General features: G+C 46.0%; 1 protein-coding gene and 1 non-coding gene across 8 annotated transcripts in view; one reads left to right on the forward strand and one right to left on the reverse strand.

Annotated features, from left to right (window-relative positions):
• Positions 1–14,583, forward strand: part of TJAP1 (tight junction associated protein 1) — a 26,529-nt gene continuing 11,946 nt past the window's right edge. For 2 of the 7 annotated variants that reach the window (XM_037053598.1, XM_037053607.1), the window contains exon 1: positions 488–664. Coding sequence is in view for 1 of the 7 variants with exons in the window: in XM_037053586.1 (XP_036909481.1) it covers positions 12,513–12,601; positions 13,684–13,757 (163 nt within the window). In the remaining 6 variants the exon portion in view is untranslated. Of the gene's footprint in view, positions 57–487; positions 665–12,464; positions 12,602–13,683; positions 13,758–14,583 lie in introns of those variants that run through there. The other 5 variants (XM_037053586.1, XM_037053625.1, XM_037053651.1 and 2 more) reach the window with 5 other exon arrangements.
• LOC118994470 (U6 spliceosomal RNA) lies at positions 9,404–9,514 on the reverse strand. The gene has a single exon (XR_005068054.1). It is a non-coding gene; the product is annotated as a U6 spliceosomal RNA (small nuclear RNA).

Genomic DNA, 14,583 nt, shown 5'->3' on the forward strand with positions numbered 1-14,583 from the left:
ACCCGGCCTGCCCCGCGACAAGATGGCGTTCTGAAGGTTGCGGGCTGCGGAAGAAAGTTTGTTGTGGGATGGGAGTAGTTGGCGGGGAGGCTGGGGTTTGGGGAGGAAATTGTGGGAACACTAGCATGGAGTAGGGGCGGAGGAGGGTCTAGTTCCGGAGTTGAGAAAAGGAAATGGAATGGGGGAAAGTTCGGGGGAGAAAGAAAAAGAGGGGGAATGGGTGGGAAGGGAGGGGCCCTAGGATCTAATGGCAGCCCTGGGGGAGGGGTCCAGGGCAGGGTACCAGAAGTAGATGTGCAGGCCATGGAGGAGCCGAGTCACGAATTGGAGGGGAATTTTTTTTAACCGAGATTAAAGAAGCCTGGAGCATGTGGCCGAGGTCCGACTGTACCAAGCTGGTGGGAGAGGAATGGGGTCTTTCCGTGGAGGAGCATAGTGGGGAAGCGGAAAGTGAAACCTGGAGTATGATGGGTAGGTTTGGTAAGGAAGGAACTAAAGCCAGTCAAATGAACATCTTCCACACTTAAATCAGCCTTTCCACAGTTCTTATAGAAGCATCTGCCCCAATTTCAGCTGAAGACTCAGGGGCCCCAGGGACTGGAAGAATCACAGTGCCTTCTTGGAAGAAGAGGTAGCAACTAGCCCAAGCCCAACCCCAGAGCGGGTAAGGTGGCCTCCGGTGACAGGCTGTCATGCACCCTGGAAGCAGGATGCATGGGCTCTGAATGATGCTGAGAATCAATTAATCTGAGGAGGGCGCTCTTTTATAGACGTTGCCCTTTGCCTGTGGTCCCTAAATTAGTGTTCTGCTTAGATTGCACGGTGATTTTTGAGAGTAAGATGTAGAATTGAGCCTTGTGTACCTTTAGCCATGCAAGCAAACATGGGCAAGGGCCTAGGGATGAAGCTGAAAATATTTTAACATATTCCTGTCACAAGCAGTTTCCTACATGTTCACTGTATCTTCTTCAGTCTTCCCATCACAGTTGCAGTTTGGCATCCTGCCTGAAGTGGAGATTTGTGGGTGACAAATGGTGGAGAGTCAGGAGAAAACAAATTTCTGATGGTGTTCACTGACCATTTAGGTATCTACTGTCACCAACTCCTGAATTCACTCTTGTGGCATTTCTACTTTTTTTTATCTTTTCTTTTGGTAAGAAGGGCTCATTAGTGTTCTTGGGGATGTGGATTTGGTGATAGGTTGGGTCAGAGGAGGAAGAAAGGCAGTTTGGAATTAGGGAGACAAAATCGAGGTCGATGTATGGTAAGAGGTCAGGCTGACTGGTGTAAAGCTCTAGGAATGTTTATTACATAACTGTCGAGACCCTGGTATCTGAGAACTGCTTTACATTCTGGACCAATGTGGTGATGGAAGCAAAGGACTGTAGAACTTGCCCTTCTCTCTCTTGGTAGCTTGTTTCTCTTTAGTATTCTCATCAGACCATATTTAAAAAAAACTCAGATTATTAGCCAAACTAAGCATGGCTTTAGGGATAGGGGACTTGGGGTTGGAGAAAAAGAAAGGGGTCTGGAGCCACAGAATGCAGTGAATATGGTTCTCACTTTTTCTGATGCCCTGTCCTTATACTTAAGCCAGAGTTAGAAGTAGGCTTCTTACTGAAGCCTGTTTCAAGGCTGACATCTGCTCCATGACTGAACTGGGAAGTCAGGTTTGATTTAGGACATCTCACTAACCATCTCCTGCTCCTACTTCCCACCCCCACCCCCAAAATGTCTGACTCCAGATAGGCCAATGCATATCTCTGTTACTAAGCCAGCTTCAGTACCTTCAGGTACCGGAAGCACTGACGCTGTTTAGTTGTGATCTGTTAGAAGGTTAGGAACCTTTTCTATCTGAGGGCACTTTGTGGATGTCCTCTTGGAAATTGTCATCAGCAAGGACAAGGTGGTGAGTGCACATACAGGTTAAGAACACTGACTTGGAAGCCAGGGTGCGTAGTTCACGTCCTGGCTTTGCCATTTGTAGCTCTGTGACCTTTAGAAATTACATAGTGCTCTGGGGCTCAGCTTTTTCATCAACCAAATGGGTTTGGTAAGAGTACCTATCTCATAGGGTTGTTATGACGGTTAAATAAGTTAATACGTTAATGCATTTAGAATAGTACCTGACCCTCAATATGTGTTTGTTGTTTTTATGTTAGATCTCAGCACTGATTTCTGCTTCATGATTGAACTTGTATTCTCTCTATGGAGGATCTGAACTTGTTTGGGCTGCTATCCCGATGTTAGAAATGGGAAGTACAGGGTCCCTTCAGTCTGCATGTAAGCTCCTTAAGAGCGAGGGCTTCACCTTCCTCCAGCGCACCCAGAAAAATATCTAGCACAGCAAGTGTCTTCTAGAAGTGCTCGCCAAACGAATGAATGAGCGAATAAATTAATACAATCCTTTGCAAAAAAAAAAAAAAAGAAATGGGAAGTACAGCTTTTTATTTATTTATTTATCTTTAGAGGGGAAGGAGAGAGGGGAACATCAATGTATGGTTGCCTTTTGTGAGTCCCCTGCTGGTAGTTAGCCTGCAAGGAACCAGCCTGCAACCCAGGCATGTGCCCTGGCTGGGAATCGAACCGTGATCATCTGGTTTGCAGGCCCACGCTCAATCCACTGAGCTACGCCAGCCAGGGCTGGGAAGTACAGCTTTTTAATCTATTTAAAGTAATGTTAAAATGCCAATGATTTCCTGCTGAAGCTTTGAAACTATAGAATTATCTTCTTTGTATTTGAGTGATGATGATAACAGTAGTGCTTACTGAGCACATTTTATGTGCCTGGCACTTTTGTGAGTGCTTTAAATGCATTAACCAATTTTTATAACAACGCTGTGAACTAGATACTGCTATTATCCCCATTTTACAGATGAGTAAATAGAGGTGCAGAATGGTTAAGTAAGTTGCTCAAAGTCTCCACACTAGTAAGTGGCAGGTCTGGGATTTGATACCAGGCAATCTGGCTTGGCAGTTGACCGCCTTTTTTGGGATCTAGTATAAAGTTAACTATTAAATATGCCTAGTGGCTCTTTGAAAAAGTTTTAGCCCTGGCTGGTGTGGCTCAGTGGATTGAGCGCCAGCCTGTGAACCGAAAGGTTGCCTACGCGATTCCCAGTCAGGGCACATGCCTGGGTTGTGACCTGAGAGGCAACCCATCAATCATCAGTGTTTCTCACATACATCAATGTTTCTCTACCTCTCTTTCTTTCTTCCTTCCTTCCACTCTCTCTAAAAATAAAGAAATAAAATCTTTTAAAAAAGTGTTTAGAAATTGATCTCTTTATCACAGCTGTCTCCTTCCTGTTAGAAATAATAACTATGCTGGGACTGTGGTGATAGAGACCTCGGTGTTGTGTTAGCCACATCTGGACTCTCTCTTTGTGATTCGACTTGGCTTTTGGAAAACCTGGGGCCTGGGTTGGGTGAGCAAACTAACATTAGGACTAACACTAAGCATGAATTAATGGAGTGTGTATATGTGTGTGTGTTAATGTACATGTAAATATAAAGCTCATTTCTGACTTTGCTTACTAACATGAGCAGTTGAAGCATCATGTTAAATTCATGGACAGTCTGGCTGCATCTTTCTTTTAAAAATAGCAAGTAGCAAACTACACAGGAAAAAAATGCATGGTATTTTAAACAGTTTCTCCCTCCCAGCTTAAAAAGAAAATGGAAAGTGAATGTGCCTCTGCTGAGGCTTGTGTTGCTGAGGAAGACCATGGCTCAGTGCTCATCATTTTTCCTTCAGTCAGGCAGGAGGCCTTTGTGCCGCCTTGGGGCACAGGTGTGCCCCAGTTTGATAGACTGGCTTTCCTTTGCCCTCTTCTTTTTTTGCGGGGGTTGAGGGGTGGAGAGTATTTAAGACTCACTCTTCCCTTCTTTCTGAGTCACGTCCTGTCTTTTAACTCACCCTCAGGGCCCATCTTTTTCTTTAGTGAATGACTCTCCACGCTGCCAACAGAGTAGGCACATGCCTGGTGTCTAACCAGATTTCAGGGGATTGGGGGTTCAGGAATTAGGGCTTTCCCTTGGAATTTCTACCCAGTCCTGTGATGAGCTTTTCTGTTCGTCGTGGCACACATGATTTTTGTCAGTCTCTGCTGCCCTCCTCCAGTAACTTAGGAGCCACATATCTCTGGATAGTGTGCTTTATCTTGTGTTGCGGGCAGCACGCTGAGACATGTTACCTCTGTAGAGCACATCTTTCTGTTTTGGTAGAAGTCCTCATACTTTGTCAGTTGGGGTCACATTTTAGCAAAAGATTAAACTGCAGGGTGAAGTCAGATGGATTTCGAGCTGATTCTCTCCCTTCACTGTTTACTTTTAGTTGTCTAAATCAGTTTCCTCTCACAACACCCCTTGTTATGTATTAGCTTCGAATCTAATCCCTTTGCATCCTTTCTACCACATTTTGGGTGCCAAGGACCCCTGAGTAAACTAGGCCTCATTTCTCACCCAGATTCAGCCTCTGAACAGCACTCTGAACTCACCTCATTCTAGTTTTGGGCATCTGCAAGTGCTGGTCCTGCTCTCTGGAATGCATTCCCCCTCTTCTCTTTACTTTCCTTTTTGTCCTTCACATCTCAGTTTAAATGTCACTTCTTTTGGGACCCCATCCCCCCTTAACTGCCCTTTTTCTATGCTTCTGTTTTAACCCTTATCCTGCATTGTAATTGCCTATTTACTTGTCTGACTCTTACAAGACTATTAAGTGCCTTGAGAAAAGAGACTGTATTTTATTCATTATTGTATTTTCCTATTTAGGATAGTGCAGGGCACATAATAGGTACTTTCTAGTGCTGTCGTGCATGTAGAACAAATGAAGTGTGATGGGCAGTCTTGCCCCACTCCATTCTATCTTGTTTGCTGAAGTTATTTTTATATTTTAAAAAAAGATGTCTCTTCCCTTAGGAATGTCATGGGTTCCACTTTTTTAGGATAAAGTCTATACTCTTTGGCCAGGCATGCAAAAACAGTTCTTTACACTCTGCCCCAAACCCAACCCTGTCGCCCGAGTTGCTGCTACATCTGTCCTGTTCTTCCTTCTAAATTTCCTGCTGTCCTGAACGTGTTGTGGCTGTCCATTTACTTTGTTCTTCTTTGCTGTGCACTGTACTCGCTGCATGATGCTTACCATGTCTCTGAAACTCTGCCCATTCCGAAGACCCAGCTCCTCTGTCACCTCCCACGAGGAGACTTCCCTGCTTTCCTTTCCTCCTCTTGGCCCCCACAACACTGTGTTTGAGCCCCTGTTCTGGCACTTACTGTATGGTGAGTTCTCTGTTGACTTGTCCATCTCTTTCACTGAGCCAACCCCCTCTAGAGGAGGGACCCTCCCTGGTCCCAGGGTAGGGGTGGGTAGATGGGGAAGACCGGAAGTGTGGGGGGGTGTGGAGAGTTGGGAGTGGGGTAAGCAGTGTATTAAGAGTCTGATTTTGGAGCTAGGCAGACCTAGTTTAAATCCAGACTCTGCCCCTTACCAGCTATGGGACTTAGCTAGTAAGCACTTAGGAAAGTGATTAACCAGTACGACCCTTGGTCTCGGACCTTATAAAGTGTGACATGATGTTTTTTGCAGGAGTGTTGAGCATTAGAGAAAGTAAGTTTTACAGCATATTGCATGGTGCCTGGCATGTGGAAGATACTCAGTAAATATTTGTTAAATAAATGAATTCCATTTTGAAAAACTCAGTGTATAAGAAAAGGCTTTGTTTTATTCAAACTAGAATAAGCCTTTTGCTTTGCGCCAGGTAGCCAGGAGCATTTTTGAGGTGGGAGTAAAATTGAGAGTTTCCTTTCTTGTGATGAAGCAATAAAAAAGGTGAGGTTGGGGACACTGTCAGTGAGTAGCCTGTGTGAAATAAAAGATTGTTGATGCTTCCCCACAATCTTGTGTTGTAATGACTCCTTCGATGGGTCATGACATGCATTCAAGATTCGTGGTGACTTTGGTGAGTACAGGTGGGGGTGGGTAGATAGTGAATTTGTAATGTAGTTAAGTCTGTGGATGACTGGATGGTGTGTTTGAGGATCTGTGTTTTTCTCCTGGTGGGTTTTTTTTTCTCTTGGTGTTTTGTGAACTGAAGAGTGTTGGCTGAAGCAGGTAGAGCACATCTAGGCTTTGAGGAAGCCAGATTTTAGGGGGATCAGTTTTCTTAGGGCTTTTTTGTTATCATTCCACTTATTTATGCATTCATTGGTTAATTCTTGTGTGTACTCGATAGTGGATGGAACCCGCAACCTTGGCGTATCAGGACAATGCTGTAACCAGCTGAGTTACCTGGCCTAGGCATTGAGGCTTTGATGATGATCTTGTGCCACAGAACTGGCTTAACTCACGTACTCCCCAGACATCACACTGGTGGCTGAGAGAGTTGCTGTCCTCTCTGCCTTTTTATTTTCCATGTAGTTGGCGGGGTTATTTCTTAGGGCACCCGTTCTCAGTGGACACCAAGGGAAGTTGTTTCTAGAAGCCTAGACCTCTTAATTGTAAAATGATGCCACGTGGTCCTCCGGGGTGAGTTTAAAATCAAATGAGGAAGATATGAAAGTAAACTAGGAAAAAGGAAGTTTGGGTAGGAAGAAGCAAAGCGACTAAGAAGGAAAAAACTGAAAAAGGAAAAGGAGAATTGCGAAGGACACAGGAAGAGAAGGAAAAAACAGGTGGAAAGGTGATAATAGAAAAGGAAAAAGCAGAGTGAAGAGTGATGAATAAGAAGCAAAAAACAAGGGAGAAGAAAGAGCACGTGAGGAAGAAGTTGGAAGAGGGGATAGGAGGTAGTAGTTTGTCGCTAGTGTGTTGTTAGTCTTCATAAGGCTGAGAAACCAGCCTGCTCTGAGGGGGCTCCCCGCTCCTCATACTTCGAGTCCCAGGCAGGTGGGGCAGGCTGCCCTCAGAAGCTTCTTCATGGGCACTGACCCAGAGGGTCGCTGTGTGGAGATGCTTCGAATATTCTCTTCAGATCAGACTTCTGCCCTTGTTTTATCTTGTGTGAGTAGTAAATCTCAAACTTTATTACAAATTAATGAAAATGTTGATGAAATAATAGGTTCTGCAATACTACATAATGGACGTAGTACTCAAGTACTATGCTTATTTCAGAAGATAAATGCTTTTTTTTTTACTTCTAAGAAACCTTATCCTAAGGAATTGAGGTAAAATATTCCTGTGGTCTTCAGTCTTTTAGAAGAAAGTAAGTTCTTTAATTCATCAGCCTTTCTTCAAAACTCATCATCAGATTGCTTGGAACTTACTCTACTGTGATGCTATGATATAATAAGACATATACAGTGTCCGGCAGAAGCAACGCCTGCTTGTGTGGGGTTGTAATAAAAAAAAAAAGAACTTCTAAGGAGGGCAGGCTTCTTGTCTGGTCCTTGAACCCCTGCCCTAGCCGGGCAGCTCTCCTCTGCACCCTCAAAGCACTCACCACACTGTAATGCAAGTGATTCTTTTTTTTCTTCTTTTTTAAAAATTTTAATTATTGTTCATGCACACAAGTGGTTCTTAACCTGCCCCTCCCCCACTGGGGGCGAGGTCGTCTCTCTCTGAAGCTTCTTAGGGCCGAGGTCTTTTACCGAAGGCATTTAGGCCCCACATATCATAGTGTGATGCACATAGTGTGCACTTCTTTGCCCAAATATTTGAGGGAAAAATAAGAATGCGCATTATACATGGGTAGTACCTGAAATACCTTGTATCTGTTCTTGTGGATTTTTATTTGTTACATAACATTTCTTGTACCATAATATGTTAAAAGATAAATGCTAAAATTCCTTTATAATACAAAAACCAAGTATCTAAATATAAATAAATAAATAATTGAATTGATTAAACGAAAGATGATTTTCCTGAAAGTTTGGGCAAAAAATGTTTGTGCGCACTACACACTGGAGACCACTGTACACGGCAAAGTGCAGCAGTAGGTGCCGAACGTCGGTTACTGTGACCCCACCAGTCCTTCCTCAGGGAGACTGAAGCAGATAGGACTTAGTCTGGACAGCCTTTTGAACTGCTTACGAAGAAAAGTCCTACATAAACAAAAGATGATAGTATTAACAATAGCATTGCTAACTGGTTTTCAGGGTTGAGTTAATGTGGTTACATGGTCTTCCAGGTGCTTGGCTTCAGCTGTCTCCCTTTTCAGCCTTTTTATTTCAACATTCGTCCCTCAGCCAGCAGGACAGGTTAAAAGAGGAGGCAAAACACACCAGTATATTTTCTTTTTTTTTTGAGATGTATGTTAAATATATTACATACATTATCATGCTAATTCTCACAAAAATCTTACCACATATTTCCTGTTTTCCATATGTGGGTTTTTTCATTTTAAAGTCACATTTTATTAATAGCCCAGAAGAAAATCTTCCTATTGTTTTTTTGTATGTGTGTGTGTTTCTTTTTTTTTATTTAATTATTTTTCAAGTACAGTTTTCTGTCTTTTACTCCCATCCCATCCCACCCCCCATTATCCCCCCTCCCTTCCATTTCCACCCCCTTAGTTGTTGTCCATGTGTCCTTTATACTAGTTCCTGTAAATCCTTCCCTTTTTTCCCCCTGAAATTCCTTCCCCTCTCTCCTCTGGTCGCTGTCCCCCTGTTCTCTATTTCAGTGTCTTTATTTTTTTAAAAAATTTTTCAGATTATTTATTTATTTATTTATCTTTAGAGGGGAAGGAGAGAGGGAGAGAAACATCAATGTATGGTTGCCTTTCGTACGTCCCCTGCTGGGAGTTGGCCTGCAGGGAACCAGCCTGCAACCCAGGCATGTGCACTGACTGGGAATTGAACCGCGATCCTCTGGTTCGCAGGCCTGTGCTCAATCCACTGAGCTACACCAGCCGGGGCCTTCAGTGTCTTTATTTTTATTTTGCTTGCTTGTTTGTTTTGTTTTTTAGCTTCCTGTTAAAGGTGAGATCATATGGTATTTGTCTTTCGACACCTGGCTTATTTCACTCAGCATAATGCTTTCCGGTTCTATCCAATCTGTTGCAAAAGGTAGGAGCTCCTCCTTTCTTTTCTGCTGCATAGAATTCCATTGTGTATATGTACCATAATTTTTTGATCCATTCATTTACTGACAGGCACCTAGGTTGCTTCCAGCTCTTGGCTGTTGTAAATTGTGCTGCTATGAATATTGGGGTGCATAGGTTCTTTAGGATTGGTGTTTCAGGGCTCTTAGGATATAATCTCAGCAGTGGAATTGCTGGGTCAAAAGACAGGTCCATTTTTAGTTTTCTGAGAAAATTCCATACTGTTTTTCATAATGGTTGTACCAGTCTGCAATCCCACCAACAGTGGACTAGGGTCCCCTTTTTCCCACAACCTCTCCAACATTTGTTTGTTGCTTTGTTTATGATGGCCATTCTGACCGGTGTAAAGTGGTATCTCATTGAAAAATATGGAACGCTTCACGAATTTGCGTGTCATCCTTGCACAGGGGCCATACTAATCTCTGTATTGTTCCAATTTTAGAACAAAATATATGTGCTGCTGAAGTGAGCACAGTATATTTTCTTTTTTAAATCCTCACCTGAGGACATACTTATTGATCTTAGAGAGGGGGGAAGTGAGGGAGAGAGAGACATTGATCCGTTGTCTCTCCTCTGTGCCCTGACGGAACTAAACCTGCCACCTGTGCCCTGACCTGAAATCAGACTCGTGACCTTTCAGTTTACGGGATGACGTTCCATCCAACTGAGCTGTACTGGCCAGGGCCACTGGTATATTTTCTTGCTGAATTAGCATCTCGAAGTCTTTGGCTGCTGGCGTCCTTTTTGTTATTCATTAAACTTCTTTTAGTGCCCCTGTGTCCTTCTTGCTTTTCTGGTTGTGTCACTAGTTCTATCGGTGTGCTCCAAGTTCACATCCAGGTCTGGCTCCAACCTCATGATGCCTGGACAATCAGAAGGCCAAAAGGAAGAGCTGAAAGTGATGTGGCACATCTTCACTGAGTGCGCCTCGGTAGGAGTGATAAGCTATATTGTGTGTTAAGCAGATTTGAGAGTCAGCTGGCTGAGCCACCTGGACTGGATTGTGCTGTATATTTTTAGGCTTCAAAGGGACTGAGTCTCCTGGACGGGCCATGAGTAGAAGAGTGAGGCCTCTTCTTTGTTAGTTACTATCTCAAAATTGTCAACTGCCTGCTCTCAGTGACATTTGGAATCCATAAAGGACAGAACTGTCATGGCTTTTCTGTGGCTCCCTAGAGATGACTGCTTTCCATGCTTTGCACTGGAGTTGGAAACGGGGCTTTGTCCCAGTCTGTGGTCTTAGGCAAGTCTCTTATCCTCTCTGTCACTATGGAATGGGGGAGCTCCACCTGTCTGTGGGCTCATAAGGCTGCAAGGATCAAAGGGCATAAAGTGGAAGGGAGAACTGTTCCAGAATGGGAAAGTGCAGTGCGGACAGAGGGCTTTTGTCTGTTTGTCTGTCTGGGAGGTGTATGTTTTGTCATACATGTGTGTCTTTGTATAAAGACAAACAGAAAAACATACAAAATAAAAAGTAAAAAAAACCCTCCTCATTGCCCCTTTGTAAGCCTGTTCCCCAAAGATAGGGAACTAATTCTAACAACTGTTAACCATTTATTTTTCTAATCATTTTGTATCCTTCTAGACAGTTCTAATAAGGTATTACTTATAAAATAAACAAAACTCAATAATAATACGTACTGTTCTTCAATTTGTTCTGTTCACCTAACGAGTCACTTAGGGTTGAGTAGTCCCTGTTGGAACCTTTGAGGAGCCTGGTCGTAGCCTTCCTCCCAGCTCGGGGGTTCCCTTTGGTGCTTGCTAGCTCTTTGGGAGGGACGGAGAGGCTTCGCTGCAGGTTCCGGGCACAGCGGCCCTCTGGTTATCTCTGAGGGACCATTTTTTATTCTGAGCTGAAACTGCACAGAAGTGCACTTGGGTGGGATTCAGAATGGATATAAGCATCGTGTGGGCACCAACACTTTATCTTATGTTTGTTTCTCCCCTCAGTCCAATGTTATTTTTGGCTGGGAAGAGAGTAAAATTACCGATTTTTGAACCTCTGTTTCATTGCAGACAGTCCCTGGTTTCTGAAACCTTGGATTAGCCAGTTCACTTGCTACTCTACCTTTTGAAAGCAAACCACACCAACCCAGCTGGTGCTGATTATCCTTATTCTTAGTAGTAGTTTGTGGGTGAGGATTCTGAAGGTGACCTGTCCATGGCCATGCTTTCCTATCAGTCCAGGGAACAGGTCAGAGCCCGCAGCAAGCGTTCTTTGTCTTTTTGATGGTTCTCTCACCCTCTATGGTTGAGAAAGCCTTGGAGCCTTTGGCCTTTGGAGCTCTGGGGCAGTTGTCACAGCAATAGGGGGAACCCAGTGAGTGGCAGTTGGAAGCCTACTGGAGGCTTCTCATGCCTGTGTTAATCGTTAACCTGGGCTTGGGAGAGGAGTCGGGGCCATATGTGGGGCCAGGGTGGTCACTCTTCTCCCCCTTCCACCCCAAGTCATCTCAGCATCTGCAGTGCTACCCAGACAGAAGGGGGAATCCCTCCCTGTTTTTTTCCCCTTGACAACACGTCTTTCTCTTTTAAGCACAAACAGTATTCACGGATACATTTGCTGAAGCTTTCCTATCCTGCCCCAGGGGTCACTTCTTGTGGGGCCTCTGGGGCTCCACTGTCATTGCTGCATTTGCCCGGAGATCTACAGGCCAGGGCCTGCGACTTCCCTTTGGGTGGTTCTGGGCTTACTGTGAGGAGAATGCTTGCCTTTCAGGCTGTTGCTCATTCTGAGAGAGTGGACTAGTCCCTGTTGGAATCTGGGGAGCCTGGCTATAGCACAGCCTTTATCTCAGCTCTGTAGGATCCTCTGGGACCAGCTCCCTGGGAAGAGCTGTCCCCCTGGCCCTTTCCAAAACTGAAAGGTGGCAGTGTGCCACCCTTCCCTTGACTGGCCCAGAGCTGGGCCACCTCACACACAGCCCCATTGTACTGTGCTTTCCATGCGGCTCTTGTTGCAGTGTCTGATCCCTGGGCAAGTTCTCTCCCGGTCCTTTTCCTCAGAGCCCGTGGGAGGTGGTGGGGTGGACTCTGCTAGCACAGGCATGGGATGGGTAGCAGCTGCAGCTGTGGGTGGCTTTGTTCTTAAGAAAAAAGCTCTAACAGAGCTTTCAGGGCTCTGGTGTAGCCTTGTGTCAGTGTTGGAAGAATAGGCGAGATAGGAACAGCCCCCTATCCCCCTATAAGCAGTGGTCCTTTTGCAACAGCCGACCAGCCAGAGAACCTTATTATGTGGGTTCAGTGAGCTGGACTCATCAGGTGGCAGGGGAGTGTTACTCCTCTGTGCCTGGCATGGTTTCTGGGCGGGAGGAAGCCCCTGAGGGTCTAGTGCTAAGTCCGAAGGAGCTTTCCCTATCAGGAGAGCGCAGTGTGTGCCCTGGTCATCTGCAGCTTGGCGTTCCTTCTGTTCTCTCTTTGCAGCTCTGGAGTTGGGAGTTGGACTGTTCACAAAGCCAGCTGTCTGTTTATATGGAGTGCCTGGAGGGTGTCTGCCATGAGTCTGTCACTAACCATGCTAACCAGGATTGCTGGCTGCTTGGGGAGAAGACACTAACCCTGTGAGTCTGACCTGGGCAAGCTAACCTGCCCTAGGAATGCCACCAGCAGTGCCCCTGTCCTCGCTCCCTCCCCATAGTCTGCCTGCCTCCTCCCCCTAGCCTACCTCATGCCATCTCCTCTGCTCTCTGGTCCGTATAACTGGGTTCCCTCCATCTTCCCAGTGTCCTTGCTGTGGGTGGGGATGTACCCCCTTCATGGCCAGGAGAGGAGGGTTACCTGTGCATCTGTCAGCTTGCTGCTGGACTTGGCCTCCCCTCAGTCAGTACCATGCTTTCCCGTTCTCTCTTACCTTTTTTTTTTAGATTTTTATTTATTTATTTTTAGAGGGAAAGGGAGGGAGAAAAAGGGAGAGAAACATCAATGTGTGGTTGCCTCTCATGTGCCCTGTACTTGGGACCTGGCCCACAACCCAGGCTTGTGCCCTGACTAGGAATTGAACCAGTGACCCTTTGGTTCACAGGCCAGCACTCAATCCACTGAACCACACCGGCCAGGGCCCTTCCCATTCTTTCTTAAAGCAGAATTGGGTAGTTTCTGTTTAACATGCCTTTATCACCATGGTGTTAGAAAATATCCCTCAGTTAGCATGCTGTTTGATGCCTCAGAGATAGATGGGAATTTTTTCGAGACTGAATAGTTTCTTTTTCAAGAGGGGAAGATTGAATGGTGTCCCCATTATTCTCACTCCAGGTTAAATAATTTAGCATTAGTTGCAAGGTTCTCTTTGGGGTTAGGGAGGTTGAGGAAAACCTGAACCTAGTTGTGAGTTTCCCTGGATAGAAGTGTGAAGCTTCTTAAACTGAAACCAAGCCCAGAGCCAGGTACCATCTGAGATACGGCTCCCACTGGTGACTATTACTCTGGGAAGCCGAGTGGGTGGAGTTTGGTCCCCCACTGTCTTCCATGGCTGGAGCTTCGGTGGACTTTAGCCGAGAAGAGCTGGGAGGGGCACCTTAGCCCAAGGAAACAGGACTTGCTTTGGATTCCACAGTGAGCCTGGGAGAGGCTCTGGCCTCAGGTTGGGAGACTGGCGAACACCGTGCCATGGAGAAGCTCCCACCAAACTCCTGTCTCCCTCTAGGGTTGGAGAGGACAAAGGGGTTCTGGAAATAACAGGAAGGCCAATTGCTTGGAGCTCCCTGGTTTTCTGCACAGGTAACTCTTTAGACAGCCTGTCTGTGTCTCCAGTATCTGGAAGCCATGCAGTATGGGGTAGTCTGGATAGGGAAACTTGAGACCTGTGGGCCCTCACAGTGGTTCTATACCGTTGGGCTAGGAGGGACAAGGCATGGGGGCTGTCTCCTAGCACGGTGTGGGAATGTGTAAGTATGAGAGCTGGTAGATGCTGCTCAGATGTCTAGGGACCTAGAGTATGGAGTGAGCAAGCTGGAGGGGTTTGTGGCTTGGCTCTGACCAGGAAAACCGAAGGAGACTGGAGGGGAGCCAGAGTTCAGGGTTGCCTCTCACTTTGCGTTTCCAGCTGTGGAGTGGGTATGGGGACTACTGTCAAGTGCTGGTTATGATCTTGGCGGGGGGGGAGGGTGGGGGGGATTGGCCCTCCCTTTATGAGGGGAGGTTTGGTTTGCTTGGTTGAAGGCAGGTGATAGACTTGAGGTATTTGTTCAGGTGGGGAGCCAGGGGAGCACTCCAGGTCGCCAGTGATAGTTCTGAGTCCTCAGGATTATTCTGTGGCAGAAAAATCCCCACCCCTATTGGAGTTTGAAAACCTGTCAATCCATTCTGCTTAGAGCAGGCAAAAGGCCAGGTCAGGGCCACAGGCAGCTTGTCCCAAGCGGGTGAGGTTGTACTTGCCCAGAGGGGTGGCAGGCTTGGCTGTTGGAGGGGCAGCAGGGCTGGTCTGGGCACAGACTGGCATCTTCCAGCCTAGTCATGAGCCCAGAGCAGAGCCTGCCCAGGCCCCACCCTGTGAGCTGCTGGCTGCTTGCCTGCCACGCGCCCAGGATTGTTGAGGGCTTTGCTC

The sequence above is a fragment of the Sturnira hondurensis genome, unplaced genomic scaffold (assembly GCF_014824575.4).
Source record: "Sturnira hondurensis isolate 20B ecotype Veracruz unplaced genomic scaffold, ASM1482457v3 Scaffold0000880, whole genome shotgun sequence".
Taxonomy (NCBI): domain Eukaryota; kingdom Metazoa; phylum Chordata; class Mammalia; order Chiroptera; family Phyllostomidae; genus Sturnira; species Sturnira hondurensis.